At 41.5% G+C, this 18,203-nt stretch overlaps 1 protein-coding gene across 1 annotated transcript in view; it reads right to left on the minus strand.

The window, feature by feature from the left end:
- LOC148540329 (threonine--tRNA ligase 2, cytoplasmic-like) overlaps window positions 1-18,203 on the minus strand; it is an 89,160-nt gene that overhangs the window by 18,303 nt on the left and 52,654 nt on the right. Inside the window, exons 5-7 of the mRNA XM_088445429.1 lie at window positions 3,569-3,690; window positions 1,367-1,484; window positions 1,011-1,075 (exon numbers count right to left, since the gene is read on the minus strand). Of these exons, the coding sequence (XP_088301555.1) occupies window positions 1,011-1,075; window positions 1,367-1,484; window positions 3,569-3,690 (305 nt within the window). The remainder of the gene's footprint in view (window positions 1-1,010; window positions 1,076-1,366; window positions 1,485-3,568; window positions 3,691-18,203) is intronic.

Genomic DNA, 18,203 nt, shown 5'->3' on the forward strand with positions numbered 1-18,203 from the left:
CAGTGTCAGCGGCTGTGACACTGTAATGTAGCATTTCGCATGCAGGTAAAAAGTAAAACGATAAGCTGCTTGGCCACTGCTCTCACTCGTTATGTGTAATGCACACGGATGATAAATGTATGTGGACATATACCCACAGTTTTGGTACAAAATTATCTGCAAAGTATATTCTCATATATTTAGTTAGCTTGATTCACTGCTTATACCTTGACAAAGGGACGGGTGTGTCCCGAAATGTTGGTGCAGTATTGTGTAACATGATTACATTAATACATTAATCTTTTTGCAAAGTCTCCGGAGTGCCGCCGCTTGTTTGTATCGACTATTCTATATATATATATATATATATATATATATATATTATTTGTATTACAAGGCAAACTGCTCCCAAAGCTATGTTTCGCTGCATCATATGTATGTGCTGACGGAAACAAATATAGAGCCATATTCAATTTGAGCCGAGCCTCATTAAGTTAACGCGGCCTGGACTTAACACCGACTTTGCCTGTTTTGTAGGCGTTAAAGTATCACACGCGTGCACGCTTTACCCCGTATTAAATTCTAAGTACGAGTAAACGGCACCCGGCGATACTGTAACAAGCGGAAAGTACTGTCATTTTTGGGGAAATCAACCTGTCACCTCCCAAATGATGCTCTGACATGGGCTTCACTATGGTACCCCCGATTTGGCTTTCTGAAGGTATTTGTTGTTTTTAAATGGGCTCAATAGCTGCTAAATAGCGTTTTTCTATGCTTGATGCAGAATAGAATTTAGGAGTATTTTTTTCCAGAAAATAAGTTATCCCAGCAAATTTGGGGTACTTGAAAATGGGGATCATCATATTTAAAGTTGAAAAAGTACATAATGATTGTGCAGTTCTGTACATGCCTGTGGCTGCCATTTACTACATAATACCTGCATTCACTCCTCGCACATTTCATACAGTTGCTGTCTATTAGTTTTCTTCACTCTGATTACAATAAATTATATTAATTAGTGTTCTAGTCACCTGTATACGGTTGTGGTTGGGGTATCAACTTTTTCATTCAAGATCCGACATTTGAATTTGTTATACTGGGGGAAAAAAAAGGATTAATATAAAAATATTAATGGGGAAACTGCATCCTCTACAAAAATGGTTTAACATAAGCAGGTAACCAAAGGTTGAATACAATATCCTAAGGGTGTGAGGTAAAGGATAAAATGTTCTAGACTAAGACAAAATAAGGACACGGTGTTAAACAACTGTAAGGGAAGTGGTTATGACAGGATGGTATTACATGACAAAGTGCAATTAGGGCCACTTACAAATCAATGCAAAAGATTAGGTTATCAATGTATTCATTTCAATTCTGCCTCTGTTACCTTAAACATTTCCAAAAGCAGCTCTTTGCTGACTTCCAGCCTTTCAAAGGGTTGCTTCTCCTTAACGATGGCCTTACACATGTTCTCTAGGACAGGAAACTCATTGCTAGACACCCCTCTAGAGAAATCACAATATATATGTCATACAGAATTACTCCAGGACCACAGAGACCATAACAATGCACCCAGTAATTATATTGCTGGGGTCAGGAGGCGTGTACAGGCAATAAACAAAATATGTATAAAATAATGGATCTTTATACATACAAAAAAAAATTATGTTTATTTATATAATGCATCTTTCAGTGTCTTTTTGTCCTAATATTAGTATGCCTACACATTTCCTTAGGGTAAATAATTTTTCTTATTTATTTAGAATACTAATTCAATATAATGGGAAAGTAAGTTAAACTATTTTAAATATGTCTGTAAAGTTTTGGGAAAAATTAAAACATAAAAAATACATAAATGACATCAGAGGGAACTCTTCTACATAATGGAGAGCAAAAGACCGCGTAAAAGGGACTGCTGCAGAGTTGCAGGCAAGCCTTGAGGATGGTACTTGCAGTGACAAACGCAGGATTTCTAGCGGGGGGGTTTCCAAATGCTTGATTTTAGAGTGAGTGTGGCCAGTCCATGAAGTGGGTATGATTAGCACTTATCCAGCTTTAATATGCACCATACAAAGTATATTGTGTGGCATAATTCCTGCATATACAGGACCAGCAATCACAGTAAGCCATTAGATACAGCAGTAGGTCCATCCTGTCTGAGCAGAATGTTTTTCTTTTCAGATGTGGGCACCATTCCAGAGTATGAAGCAAGTCCGGGAGTCTGGGGGAGCAGCAGAAGAACCTAGCACTGCCCTGGACATATATGTACATATTGGTCTCCTTATGCACTGGATAGTGTATTATTATACAGTATTAATAATTAACCCTATTGATGGTCTATAGCAGTGCATACCTAACATTGCATGTTTTCCACATCTCCTAGTTGGTGCACAGGTATATTTATTACTGGCTGACACATTTTAAAAGATCCACAGGTGTTGATCATTTCATTTGTGATACTGAGAAGAACATGCAGCACTAGTAACATTGTATTATATTACTATTTCTATTGTGGTCATGGTGTGTGCCGGGGACGGGGGTTTCCAGGTAGACGGAAACCCCCCTGCGTTTGCCTATGACTTGTGATGTTTACAACTGTGCATGGCTAAGAATATGCAACTATGAGCAACTACAGGCGATTCCCAGGCATACGCATCTCATTTGCATTTCCACATGTGGGTGAATGAGCATAACTGAGTGGAAAGGGAGTGTTCTGAGCGTGCATCATGGGGTGGGCGGAGCTGCAGTCTATGCAGAGTTAAGTGTATGCAGAGATCCGTCTGATTTTGCACCAGTGCAAATGCACTCTGATATTGATGATGCCTACTGCCATAAGCAGAGTAACGGGATCAGTGCGACAGCATTAATGCATACAACTCTGCATGCAGTATGAGTGAATATACACATTTATTTTTTTGACAGACAAAGATGTTGTAGCGCTCAACCTGCGTGAAAGCTAATATAATAATGGAGTGGTCTCAATTAATCCTTCCTGTGTTATAAGTCCAAATATATAGAACTGTAAGTGCCTGGCAATTAAGTATATAAACTGGTAACCCGCTTAGTTAGCTTATACTAAATCACATCTAAGAATGGAGGTAGAGGTAGTATACTGTATGTTATACGATAATATGAAAATATGCCAATGCAGATAATAAAAAATTATGGTGATTTATTGAGTCATGCGCTACACCAAAGTAAGCCAGAAAAGATGCACATGTAGGATGGTAACAATGTCACTCAGTTCAGGATGTAGACCAAACTGATCGGTGTTTGAGGAAGGATTAATTGAGAACACCACTCCATTATTATATTAGCTTTCACGCAGGTTGAGCGCTACAACATCTTTGTCTGTCTATGTATACTTTGTAGGTAAGGATACCTATAAATTGTTAGCAGCTCACCTTCGGTAGGTAAGCTCAGTGCGCAGGTCTACTCTGCTATATTACATTTATTTCTATGCATGCAGAGCAATCGACTTGCGTGCAAATCTGTATTGGCCCCAAAATGTACTATGTGAGATTTACCATAATTCTATGTAATCCATAATAAAATGTGTATTATAGGACTATAGAGACACTTAATTCACCTTTCTTCTAAGTACATGTCATAATAAAAGCCGTTTTCAATGGGTGGTCCATAGCACAAGCAGCCTCCATAGTAATTCTCCATGGTTTCCCCAAGAATGTGGGCACTGGAGTGCCAATAAACCTACAGAGGTACAAGGGAAAAATCTTAAACAATACAATAGTCTTCTCTTTGAAGAAAGAATTGTGCTGACAAATGAAAACCATTTTAATAACTTTTAGCTTCTGAAATTTGACAATCCGCCAATCTTAATAATTCGGGGCTAATGTAACATTTACATAATAAATGGTAAGAAACAATGACTTGTCGGCAGACGGTGCTGTAGTATTGTGCTCTCGTTTGTATGTCTAGTAGTGGATACCCGCCTTAAGAGGGGAAGCAATTGGGAAGCCGACTGCCTAAATACCGGCAGCCGGCTTCCCGACTGTCTTATCCCGGCATGGGTGAAATGCCGGGCGTCTAGATGTAGACGCCCGCATTTCCCCGACGCCGTGAGCGGACAGCCGCGGGGGGGAGGGTTAGGTTTAGGGCTCCCGGGGGGGACTTAGGGTTAGGCACCCCCCCGGCATGGTTAGGGATAGGCTAGGGGGAGAGAGGGTTAGGGTTAGGTACCCCCGAGGGGGACTTAGGGGTAGGCACCCCCCCAGGGGACTTAGGTTTAGGCAGCTGGGAAGGTGGTGGTTAGGGTTAGGCACCCCTAAGGAGGGTTAGGGTTAGGTTAGGTTAGCAGATACTTACCTAGCCACGTTCGGGATTTCCAGCGCTGTCGGGCTTCCGCTGCTTCGCACTCTGCTCCTGTCGGGCTGCCCTTAAGAGAGAGTACATTGCTACATGAGATGCTGAGAGATGCCAGAGTGGAAAGCATTCTGTATAGTATTGCTCATCTCTCAGAATATCATTCTTATCCAGAATACAGTCATTATGCATGTACCACTTAACTGAATAGTAAAGATACCAAAGAAGCAAGACCTTCAGGCTAAACACGTCAGATACCTTATTTGACTTTTCAAATGTAAAAAAATTGAAAATAATAATTTACTGTTGATATACACTTCCCTGCCTGCATAACATGCATACTTTATAAGAGGGCTGTTTTAACTGAACATTTATGCATTTCATTGCTGTATTATGTTAAACAAATACAGGCGTCTACCAACATATCTAACTGCAACTCAAGAGACAAGACATGTGAGTGATGATACCATGAAAGCAGCTTTTAAATCTGTTCCCAGTGACATTATTCCTAAATAAAACTTGAAAAGTATGTAGCATTTATGTTTGATTTTGTGCAGATTAAGCATTTAATTTAGGTAACATTGATTTCAGCGATAATCACACGGGGTTGTTTGTGACCAGAAGTCTCGGAGACCATCATTGTAGATGATTAATATCTGCCCCGAGTTTTCATAAGGTATATGGCTGAATTAAATAAATAGCTGTACGTTAAGCAATTGGTATGAATACTATGGGTTTCTATACACTGCAATGTATGTGACCAGCAAAAGCAATAGTGATATACCTACAGATAATGTAGCTACAGCTCATTGAAATAGAATATCCAATGAGAATAACATTGGCAACAGAGAAACAAACAAAATATAACCATAAAAACTGAAATTATAATATCTCATCTTGCTAGTATGTACATTTCAATTAAATACTATTTCTAATGACTCCATTTATGTGCAGTGCATATATATTCGTATTCCTGGAAGGAGAAGAGGTAGCTCAGTGGTTAAGGACACTGGAGCATGGAATAGATATTTCACTGTCAGCTCTTTGTGACCTTGGACGAGTCACTTTGTCTTCCTGTGTCCCAGGCACCAAACCTAAACTGTGTATAGCACTGTGTGTAATACAGTGTAAAGTATGCACTATATAAATCAATACATAAAGTAGTGGAAATAGAAAGGAATTACTGACGGAGCCATACTCAGCACACCTAGCAAATGGTACCCCTTCATTCTTTGGCATCAGCACTCCCGACCGCTGCGTCTTATATTTGCAGGCGGGAGATGGCATCATCTGCTCATCAAACTTGGAGTGTGGCGCTTGGTTTTGAAATCCTGTATAAGAGTCACAATTCCAGCTAAACACTGACATTGAGGAGCAGCAGCTGACAGCTCCATAAGCAAGCAATAGCCAACTACTTCCTTCATACCAATATTTGGATGGATGACATCATGCCACCAATTCAGCATTTAACCATTGGTGGTCTAGGCAACCACATATATTCAATTATATAATTTGTAAAGATATGCGCTGGTATAGAAAATCAGTAAGCTGATATCAAATATAATTGTATTGTTTAAATATCTGCTTGTCAATATGAAAACAAGAGATGGCTTCTTTAATTAAACATTTGTATATTTATTAAAACTAAACCACGTATATAAAATGGAACATGTAATATGACCCAAATAAATATTGCTTAAACACACAGATGCTTCTGAATTATAAAAGGAGTTAAATGGAATTATAGACCTCATTCAGAGTCGGTCGTTGCGGCCGCACGGTCGTACGGCCAACGACCGCAAATTCCAATTGTACGGCAGGTCGATCGTAAACAAAGTGACGCCCATTCGTTAGCACTGCACCTCCTCTAGCTACCGACTGATCTGATCGAACGAACGAAACAATCGTAGTCAGGCGCTGTCATTCGTTGTATGCTAATTATGTTCTGATGTTTGCGGCCGTATGTGTTGTTTTGATGGTCACATGTCATGTTTTCATGGACTATCGATCAGCTTGTTATGAGCTTGTTGTCAATTATCTAATTAAGAGTGTTTAACTCTTGCTGTTCTTGAAAACGAGTATTTTACCATGTGTCAATAAACTTTATTGTTCATTTCTTTGTTTTTTTCTCCGTTCGCTTTTTTTTAACACAATTTAAAAAACAAAGTAAGATTTATTATCTGTGAATGTACTGTTGATAAGTGTGTTATCTTTAAAAATACATGTGCATTTTGCGTTAGGATCATTTGCACTCTTATGTTTGCAATTGCACACTGCATGCTGTAGCCTTATTTTTCGGCCCACATGATTAAAGGATTGGCCAATAGTGTTTTTTTATGGAAACTGTGTAAATATTTTAGCCAATCATCTTTTTTTTAGCCCATGTATATTTCATGTTTTCTGAAAATTCGGCCATTGCCATCATGAGAGCCGCGGCTTTTACCAGGAGAGAATTGCTGATCCTGGTGAATATACTGGACAGGCGGATTACGTCCGCAGAGCCACCTATTTCCAACCGCATAAAGCGGGCAGCCTATGCGGAGGTGAGGCGAACCCTGAGAAGTGCGGGATACAGGCGCAATATTGCACAATTAGAGAGGCGCTGGTCTGATCTGCCCCGCCGGTCGCCTGCACTTTTATTGAATTTGCGGGTGCAAATACGCAGACGTAAGTATGCATTTGTTTAAAAGTAATAATTAGTGGACTGTTAAAAATGTTCCTTTGCCAATTATTTTAGTCAATGTTAAAAAACCCTCCTGTATATTGTCCGGAATGTGTAAAGTGTACTTGTATTGTGCAGCCGAACTTTTTTTTTTTATGTTTAAATTTTAGAAGCACAGCGGAGACAGAGAAGGGCACGCAGAAATCAAAGAAATGCAGTTGCCAACCTGCAGCCCTCACCATCTGCTGAACCCAGCCCTCCCTCCCCACCACCATACTCCCCCAGTAACCCTCCCTCCCTCTTCCAATCCTCCCCGAGTATTCTTCCCTCCCCTGCCCACTCATCCCATATATTCCCTCCCTTGGATATTTCCTGCTCTATTTCCCCTTCCACCATTCCCCCAACTCCAGATTATTCCCCTTCTCCTGCAGCATCTCCGGCGACATCTGTGGTTGTGCCAGACCACTCTGAGGGTATGTGTTTTGTATTTTTTTTTTTTGGTGTTGTTGTTATCCATGTATTTTTTTAAATTTATTACCGTTGTTTTTTTTTTGTCATTTCAGTATGGGTGTCAAAATCATTGCGCAGTAATGCTGTTTTTCACAATTGCGACCTTATGTTTTGTGCCTGGGCCTTTTTTTTATTGTGGACCACAAAAATGTAGGTTTTTTGGGCTTTAAAAAATGTTTAGTATTTTTAGGAAATAATGATTACATTAGGATTAGTATTTTACAATGTAAAAAAACATGTCACACAACTTGGCAAGGTGCTAGGAACCAGACTACCCTTGTTGATGTTGTGTACACTGTGTTTAAAATGTACTAAGATGTAACTTCATTAGGAAAAGTGATGTTTGCCATAGCAAACAAACACATTGTATTTTAGGATTATCAGGAACATTCTAGAAGTGAATACGTGCATTGTGTTTTAAGGATATGGCCATCATGACTTAAGAATACACCTCCCATTATTTTTAACATCATCATAGGGATTTTTGGCTTATGCCACATAGTTAGGGTTTCCAATTATTTTTACACCATAAAAGTATAAACCTATTAATAATGTGTGGCTGAAACTTTCAAACACACCCTAACATCATTGTGTTTACCCACTTTTTGGTATATTGAATAATGTGTAATGTTCAAATGTTTGTAATTTTAATGAAGTATTTAATCCAAAAAAAAAATGTTTCTGTCCACAGATCTAACAAACATCCTGAGGCAAATAAGTGAGGAGCTTCGAGACACAAGTGGCTATTTAATGCAGGCCTACTGCTGCCTCCAACGAATTGTGGGGAGTTTGGAGGATTTTTAGTTTTTTTGTATCATATTTGTCCATTTCTCTCAAAAATATTTTCTTACATTAAAGTTTTTGTGGTGCAAACATTTGTCCTCTTTTTTTGCAACACATTAAAGGGTGTAATTCTCCATATCAATAACTTTGTGAACAAAGCTGGGTGCCTTTCCATAGTGTAAGAACTGCAAAAATTTATTAGTAAACCTTAAGAACATTTGCAGTAATGTATAATTTTTTTTAGGGGTTGGCATACATTATCCACCTCAAAATGGCTTTCATAAAAAAATAAAAAAAAACACCATTTGTATTTAATTGAAAAAATGTATTAAATAACAAACATGTTGCCAACACGCTTTTACTCGTAAAAAGAATTTCATAACAGATTCACACATAACAAATGTCCTCAGGGTTTGGCCAAAGAAAACATCTGGCTTAGTCAGACATAAACAACAATAGTAAAAAACAAACAGATTTTTGAATGGAAAACATACAAATTAATAAAGGCAAATTAGCTAAACATGTTGGGGTATATCCGGTGCTAAATGTGTTAGTTGTCCAAAAACATACAGGGTATTGCCAATGGGTTCCTTTAGTTTTGCAGGTTTTGGAAAGTGTTGTGATTTGGTTGGTAGGAAAAGAAAACAAAAAAAAAAGGTACACATTAAAATACATTTGCAATAAGTGTTTTGCTAAAAAAAAACAAGTAAATATTCTTACCTAAAAAAAGGTGAAACAACATAATCGCGTCTGGCCCCCCCCGACAGCATCACAACACCTTCCTCCGTGGGGCCATCCTCTGGCAAGGCCTCCTCTGGCTGCATGGGTACTCGACTCCTTATTGCAATGTTGTGTAAAATCCCACACAGGACCACAATGCGAGAAACCATATCCGGCGAGTACATGAGTGCACCACCAGAGTGATGGAGACACTGGCCCTTTAAAAGGTCAATACAGCGCTCCACCACCTGTCTGGTGACAGTAAACGCACCATTATATTGAGTTTGGGGCCCTGGTGTGGGAGTCAAATAAGGAGTCAGCAGCCAGGGCGTGCAAGGATATCCACTGTCACCTGATGGAAATGGGACACCAAAAGATACATACATTTACCATGAAAACATGTTTACACTATTACTATAGATGCATACTGGATTTTTACTTACCAAGAAGTCACGCGTCACCAGCTTGCAGTGTGCTTAATTTTGGCCAAATCCCTGAATGATGGATCACGTACGCATCATGGCTGCAGCCTGGGAATTTGGCATTCAGGGAGAGGATCTGGAGGGAGGCATCACATAGCACCATTACATTTAGGGAATGGAAATGTTTTCGGTTCTTATATATTTGTTCCCTGCATGCAGGGGGCTGAAGTGCTATGTGAGTGCCATCCACTACCCCTATGATGTGTGGAAAGCCTGCAATTTCACTTCTGCTTTACCACATCAACGGCTTCCGTATCCAAAGGCATACTAATAAAATGTGCTAGATGATTGAAAAATGCATCTAGCACAAGCCTCAGGATCTGTGAAAATGAGGGCTGGGAGAGGCCACCCACCAGCCCCACAGTGGTTTGGAAGGACCCTGAGGCACAGAAATGTAACACCGCCAACAACTGTGTAAGTGGTGAGGTTGCTGTTTGAATGTGAATCTGACTTTCTAGATAATTCTTTATTATTGAAAGAGTGTCTAGGATAATATTTGGAGGCAGGCGATAAGTGGTTACAACCACATCATCAGGCATTCCAAAAAGGGTGACACGTGTTCTATATATCTTGGCCCTTGCACGCCTCCTATGCCTACGCCCAGGAGGAGGCTGAGGAAGGTTGGTGGGAGGCAACATGGCCACTATTAGCTGTCCAACATTGCTCTGTAAAGTTAAATTTATATTTTAAATTGGTTCTATAGAATGGTTTTTGATTATTTGTTCAAAAATACTTAGCTTTATAATAATGGTGCATATTCTTACAGGGTCGGGCAGTGCCATCTTCGGAAATCCCTACATGTGTATTTGTTGTACGGTTGATTTTTTTAGGGAAGAAAAATTTTTTTTTGTCCAAACCAATATTACTACTATTATTGTTAAAACAAACCTTAACTTTTAAATTGGTCAATATGAATTGTTGTTAAATGTACGAATTTACATTTACCAAATAGAAAAAAAACATTATTAAAAGAAATAAATAAATAAAACATAATTTTAGGTTTGAATAAATAGACACTTACCTGATTCAAGTACAAAATGGACTATTAAACACCTTTAATAAATGTTTAAATACAAAAAAAAATTTGTAACAAATAATGTAATATTTTTAGGATTGTAGAACAAAAAGAAAAAAACAAAAAATGCAGTAGGCTGGCACACTTACTTGAGTCTTCTAATAACGTTGGTTTTTTAAGGCTACAAAAGCCCGGCCACCCAAACAGAACAAGTAACCGGCTCAAACACAAAAAGTAACGGGGTTTTGTAAATGCACCAAACAAATTTGAAAACCAAAAACCCCACCAAAAAAGTAAAAAAAAAAAAACCACCACCAAAAAAATACAATAAAAAAAAACACCACCAAAAATAAAGGAACAAAAAAAAACCACCAAAAAAAAGGAACAAATAAACCACCACCAAAAATAAAGGAACAAAAAAAACCACCAAAAATAAAGGAACAAAAAAAACACCCACCAAAAAAAAGGTACAAAAAAACCACCACCAAAAATAAAGGAACAAAAAGAAAACCACCAAACATAAAGGAACAAAAAAAAACACCCACCAAAAAAAAGGTACAAAAAAAAAACACCAAAATTTTTTTTTTTTAAAAACAACACCCCAAAAAAAAACTTAAAAAAAAACCCCCAACAAAAATAAAACTAATAAATAAACCACCAACAAAAATAAAGGCAAAAAAACCCCACCACCAAAAAAAACAAAACAAGACACAACCAAACCAAAACTCAAACAACACACACAAGCAACACTCCAAAAACACACATAAGCAACACTCAAACAACTCACAGAAGCACCTCTCAAACAACTCACACAAGCACCTCTCAAACAACACACACAAGCAACACTCAAACAACTCACACAAGCACCTCTCAAACAACTCACACAAGCACCTCTCAAACAACTCCAAACAATGTAACCACTAACAATCCCTTCCTGCACCACAAATCACTCCAACTACAACCCACAAGTAAGGGAACATTTGGCTTTGCCTTAAATAAAGAAAAAAAAAAACAATTATTGAATCATGCAGGAAAGGTGTGCATTTGTAGTTAGGCAAATAAGGATGCACGGGTAACCAATCCAGGGATGCGCTCACATCTAGCACAACCCACGCAGTGATTATGGAATGCAGGAAAGGTGTGCATTTGTAGTTAGGCAAATAAGGATGCACGGGTAACCAATCCAGGGATGCGCTCATATCTAGCACAACCCACGCAGTGATTACGGAATACAGGAAAGGTGTGCATTTGTAGTTAGGCAAATAAGGATGCACGGGTAACCAATCCAGGGATGCGCTCACATCTAGCACAACCCACGCAGTGATTACGGAATGCAGGAAAGATGTGCATTTGTAGTTCGGCAAATAAGGATGCACGGGTAACCAATCCAGGGATGCGCTCACATCTAGCACAACCCACGCAGTGATTACAGAATGCAGGAAAGGTGTGCATTTGTAGTTAGGCAAATAAGGATGCACGGGTAACCAATCCAGGGATGCGCTCACATCTAGCACAACCCACGCAGTGATTACGGAATGCAGGAAAGGTGTGCATTTGTAGTTAGGCAAATAAGGATGCACGGGTAACCAATCCAGGGATGCGCTCACATCCAGCACAACCCACGCAGTGATTACGGAATGCAGGAAAGGTGTGCATTGTACTTAGGCAAATAGGTATGCACGGGTAACCAATCCAGGGATGCGCTCACATCTCTTAAAAAGTCTGCAGTATTCTTCATGCTCTCTCACAGGTTAGCAAAATGTCAAGCGAGGAGCATGGTGAGCATAGGCCAACTGAGGCAGGTAAGTGCGAATCACATTTTTTCAACAACACAAGAACAGTTCATATTTCCCTAAAAAAATTATTAAAATTTTATCTAATTTAAACAATGTTGTAGGTGCTGGGAATCCAATTCCACCAGTAGAGGATGAGGAGGCGGGCTCAAGCAGGCCAAGGCCAAGAAACCCTCCGTTTTCACGGATCGAGCTTGAGACATTGGTGACCATGACAATGGAGAACTTTGTCAATGCCCCAAGAAATATGGGGGCTGGAGCCAAAGACAGGATTTGGGAGGAGATATCCAGGGCTGTTAATGCTGTGGGGACAACCTACAGAATCATGAAAGTCGTTAAAAAACGGTAAGAAAATGATATTGTGAGTGTACTGAAGTCAAAATCTTGATCTTATTTAAATAAACTAACCCTTAAAATTTGCAAAATCACATTGACAGATGGACGGATTTCAAGTACCAACTGAAGAGGAAGCTACGGAGTAGGGTGGACCATGCTGCGGGGACAGGTGGTGGTCCCATCCCTGAGGAGCTGGCCTTGACGAGGTTGGAGACGTTGGCTCAGGGATGTGTGACGGCGTGTCCACTATGTCTCCAGTCGGCGTGTCCACTATGGACACTGACATGGCCGACTTCAACGCTCCACATGTGCAAGAAGGTAATTTTTTTTTGGTAGCCAAAAAGTATAAAGCTCAAACGTCTATGCGATTTTTTTTAAGGAAAACAAAATAAAATAGTTTTTTATATTCCAAACTCAGAGGAGGTAGTGCCTGCTCCTGAGGTCAGGTCTGGGTCCAGCACAGATGGAGACTCTGCAGGGGAGGATCCAAGTACTCCATCTGGGGACCCTGTGGAGTCTACTCCAGGGCAACCATCAGACCGAGCAGTGCCTCTCCTCACCAGGTTGGTCTCCCAAACTCAGGAGAACAGATGTGTTCTTCTGAGGATGGAGACCACTCTGGTGAGGGTGGCGGTGGCCCTGGAGACCATTGCTGGGGCCCTAGATCGTTTGGCCAATACCCAGGAGCAGGCACTACCTCCTCTGAGTTTGGAATATACCACCACCACCACCTGCCATGATGGAGCGAGACTCCCTTCCTCCCAGGACCACCACCTCTGGCAGCCCAACAGCCACCCCCGCAAGTATGGAGAGCCCTATGCCTAGGCCAGAGGAAATCCCATCTACCTTTGGCCAGGCCAGTCAGCGTGTTACACGCCAGTCGGCTGTCCGTAGCTTACCTCTTCCTCCGAGCCGGCCCAAACGACGAAAGTAGCCCTGGATATCTCCTCCCTCATCTGTTGTCCAGTCCCCATATTTGTTGTCACCAATGTCTCAAGCTCTTTTTTTTATTTTAAAAAACAAATTATTTTTTTTTAAATTTTAATTATATGCAAATGTTGCGGTCACAATTAATATTTAAATTGTGCTGAAAGGCAAATTTCAAATAAAAAAAATATTTTAAACCAAAAATGTATATCTTTAACTATATCAATATATACAAGGTTTAAAAAGTATGGTATCTGAAAAGGCTGCTACGCAAAACACAATGCTAGATGTTTTCAAAACTGTTTTACCAAAAAATTTTTTAAAAAGCACAAATAAACATTTCTGTTACGAATTCCCTAATGCACACGCAAGTGAAATCAGTTACAAGGTAATTAGCAGTGTTAATAGTTACAATGCAGCAATCTTAGCTGCTTGGTTTGTGTGGTTCAAAATAGAAACATCGCAGGTAACATCAGATTAACGATTGTACTGTTGTGGCTTACGGACGCTTCTTGCCTACATTAGCCTGGACGATCATCCTGTTCGTAGAGTGACGTTGTCATGCATCCGCAATTCTTGGTCGTACGAAGCAGGTAATTTATGCACTCCCCTAAACCGCCTGGAAACGCTGAAGAACGCCTCCGTTTGCAGACCACCACCCCCGTATACTCCCACAAACGGTCTTTCCTGTCAATCAACTTTAGCAATCCACTTCCGTGCCAGAAGCCCTACGACCGTCAGTATTTTTCATCGGTAGAGCTCGTACGCACATGCGCACAGCTAGCCGTGTGCAGACGCAGAAAGAAAAACATCGTATGCGTACGACCGTGCAGCCGCAACGACCGACTCTGAATGAGGTCCTATATGTGGTTGTCTGGCTGCTGCCCGATAATCATATAGTTGGTATAAAGGCCCTCATTCAGAGCCGCACGTTACCAACAGTACGCTCGTTGCGTTCCGATGTTGACTAACCGCGCATGCGTCGGTGTTACACTGCGCATGTGCGTACGGCAGATTGCGAGCTTTTTTTCTCTCGTTCCTAAAATAGCGTACAGGAAGTGACATGTCAAATGTGATTGACAGAACAGGGCGTTTTTGGGTGTTGACGGGGGTGGAGATGGAAAAACGCAGGCGTGGCGAGGCGTTTTTGGGGCGTACATACATTAGCAGATGCGAACGTCAAATGTGTTCGGACCGTCACATACGTCACTGGAACATCCTCTTTCCCTTCAAAATGCTCGCACAGTTTAGGGTCTGGATTACTCGACCACATTGGCGATGGCCCTCTCCTCCGTCCCGGGACTCCATGATGTTGCAGCGATTAATCGCGGGTGGTCACAAAAGCAATTAGTGTTGTATTGAAAACCGGCTTGGTATGTGTTTGGAAAGCAGTTTATTGGGATAGCACAAAACCGTACGCAGGTGGAAATCATACCTGCTAATGTCAGGATTACACAATCAATTGGCGTACATTTTTTGGGGTTTTTTTTGGCCTCAATTTGTTGTTTATGGCCTATTGTGACAATAATGTCATCATGTGTTAATTAGCTCCCCTTTTTTTTTTTAATGTGGAATTTGCATCGTTATGTGATTTTTTAAACGTTCCTTCAAGAGGCCTTTTTTTTAAAAAAATGAAATGGTTTTTGGTGTCCTTTTTTGCCTTTAGGGCCAGGATTAAATGTAACCCATTTGTACAATAATGTCACAATACAATGTCAGATTTTTAACATAAATTTATTGTTTAAACACAAACCAATTGGCATAATATTTTGTTTTCTTTTTTTCTGGCAAAGATACTTTTTATCAAAAATAAATAATCAATAACTGCTAACATAAACGTACAAAAATAAATTAAAAACATTTCACAAGAAAGGAGAGGGAAGTTTTGACCAGAAAGGAATATGAGCCAAGCACAGAAGGAGTGTGGGAAAAGTCGCCATTGCTGTCACCGTTTTTTCGCCCGTTTGGATGGGGGAGGGTGGGCGCCAGACCGGGTCCGGGATGCCATCGGGCTGGCCTGTCCAGAGGCAGATGTTGTGGCCTCTGGACTAGGCACAGGGCTAGGCACATTTGGAGGATTGGCTGATGTTGTGCCAGAGGTGGAGGATCCTGATGTTCCGGCAGGAAGGGAGGTCGGCTCCACCATGTGCTGGCGAACGAGCTGCTCCAGGGCATCGGCGATGCGGATGTTGACCCTGGTATTTTCCGCCAGGGCCTGACCAATGGTCACGTTGGCCGCAGCATTTTGCTCCAGGGCCTCAGCCACCCGTATCAGACTGGCGTCCATCCTCTGCAGAATCTCCGTATGGAAATCCGATTTTAAATTGAGTTCTGTGAGGAGGCCCACTGCCTGCGAGGGGGCACGCCCTGGACTGGCTTCTGCAGGGTCCTCAGCCGGATGTACTGGTTCCTCCCCTGCAGAGCCAGCAGAAATTCTGCGGCCAAGGCTTCCCTCTGGAGCAGACTCATCCGCCTGTGTCTCTGTTGGAAAAATGAGAAAAGAGTCACATTAGAATCTACATATTGGCACAATAGCATTTCAGAGTTGGTGACATCACAATACTTACCTGGGCCAACATGAGGAGCCGCAAAGTCTGGCATGTCCGTATCCATGTTGGACACGCCAAACACCTCCACAGGCTGCACACAGCCCTGTGCCAGCTCTTCTAAATCCGTCAACTCCAATGACACAGGGGTGGGACCCCCACCTGTCCCCCTTGCATGCCTAGCCCTGTCCGCGAGTTTTTGCTTTAGGCGATATTTGAAGTCGCCCCATCTGTGGGGAAAAATGGAAGCCATTATCCTTTGGTTTAAAATGGGGTTTGTTTTTAGGGGGGGCAAGGGTTTACTTACCGCCGTTTGACATCCCGGGCTAGACGGACATAATCACCCACTCTATTGACAGCAACGGCTACCTCTTCCCACATTCTCCACTTCTGGCTTAGACTCATATTCCTGTCTGCCTGTGGCAGGATGTCCACACACTTCTGGATCAAAACCTCCATCTCCTTTCTTGTGAAATGTGGCTGCCTTTTTTTTTTGCCCGCTTTGGCCGGAATACTGGGCCCAGCAGCCTCTTCCATGTCATCCTCCTCACCTATTTGTGTAAATTTACAGAATTCACAAAATCACAACTTGCCTAATCTTATGTTTCAAATTAATCGTTGATAGAAAATGCATGAAAGACTTACCGCCTGACTCTTGGGCATTTTTTCCCTGGTCTGTCGCCATGTCTGAGGTCCAAACAAGAAATACACCAGAATTTGAATGTGTTTTCGTGACGTATTTATACATGCGTCCTTATTTTGCGTCCCAGGCGTAGGCATCGTAGGCATGCAAGGCCCCAGATATTTTGAACACGTGTCACCCTTTTTGGAATGCCCGATGATGAGGTTTTAAGACGCTACCGTCTACCTCCCAAAATCATCATAGACACTCTCTCATTAATAGAAAGTGATCTTGAGCGGCAAATTGACAGTCCAACAGCAATACCACCACTGACGCAATTTATGGCGGTGTTACATTTCTGTGCCTCAGGATCGTTTCAAACAATGGTGGGAATAGTGGTGGGCATCTCCCAATCCTCCTTTTCCCGGATCCTGAGGGCAGTGATGGAGGCACTTTTCAAGCACCTCCATCATTTTATTCAAATGCCTTTGGATATGGGTGCCCTTAGTGTGGCCAAGGCCAATTTTTACCAAATAGCTGGCTTCCCACACATCATAGGGGTTGTGGATGGTACTCACATACCACTTCAGCCTCCAGCACGGCTGGAGCCAATATTTAGAAACAGGAAACACTATCACTCCCTGAATGTAATGGTGGTATGTGATGCCTCCCTCCAGATCCTGTCCCTGAATGCTAAATTACCAGGAAGTGCACATGACTCCTTCGTCATCCGGCAATCAGGGATATGGCAGAAATTAACCAACCTACAAGCTGGTGATGCGTGGCTTCTGGGTAAGTGGAGACCTTTAGTGCATAACAATGTTAAGCTTGATACACAGTGTTCCTGATGTTGTCTCTTATTTTTCACAGGAGACAGTGGATACCCTTGCATGTCCTGGCTGCTCACTCCTTATTTGGCTCCCACACCAGGCCCACAAAGTGAGTATAATTCCGCACTTACAGCCACCAGGCAAGTGGTGGAGCGCTGTATCGGCCTTTTAAAAGGCCGATTCAGATGCCTCCACCGCTCTGGTGGCGAGCTCATGTATTTGCCGGATATGGTGTCGAAAGTTGTGGTCCTGTGTGGGATATTTCACAACATCGCCATAAGGAGTGGTGTCCCAATGCAGCCAGAGGATGCCTTACCTGAGGATGGCCCCCCCGAGGTTGGTCGGAGGTCAGTATGTGGGGGGGCCATACGCGATGATGTGGTGGCCAGATTTTTTAGGTAAGTTTGACCAAAACTACAGTGTTTATACCTAATGTGTTTGTGTTTGTTTGCGAACATCTAATTTATTTTTATTTTTTTCACCATCTTCTGTTTGTTCACATAATCTTTGCCACTCCAACGCTCACTACTTCCTGCTACCCTTACCAAACCTGGATCTGGTGATTTTGGGCATATATTCTGGAACCCATATCGCAACGCCATGTTTGTGGAATCATGTTGGCATGGTCCTTCGTCAACCAGTTCTTGATTGTTTTTTTTATTTAAATATTTTATT

This window comes from Taudactylus pleione, unplaced genomic scaffold (assembly GCF_031769625.1).
Source record: "Taudactylus pleione unplaced genomic scaffold, aTauple2 ptg000019l, whole genome shotgun sequence".
In the NCBI taxonomy this organism is placed as follows: Eukaryota; Metazoa; Chordata; class Amphibia; order Anura; family Myobatrachidae; genus Taudactylus; species Taudactylus pleione.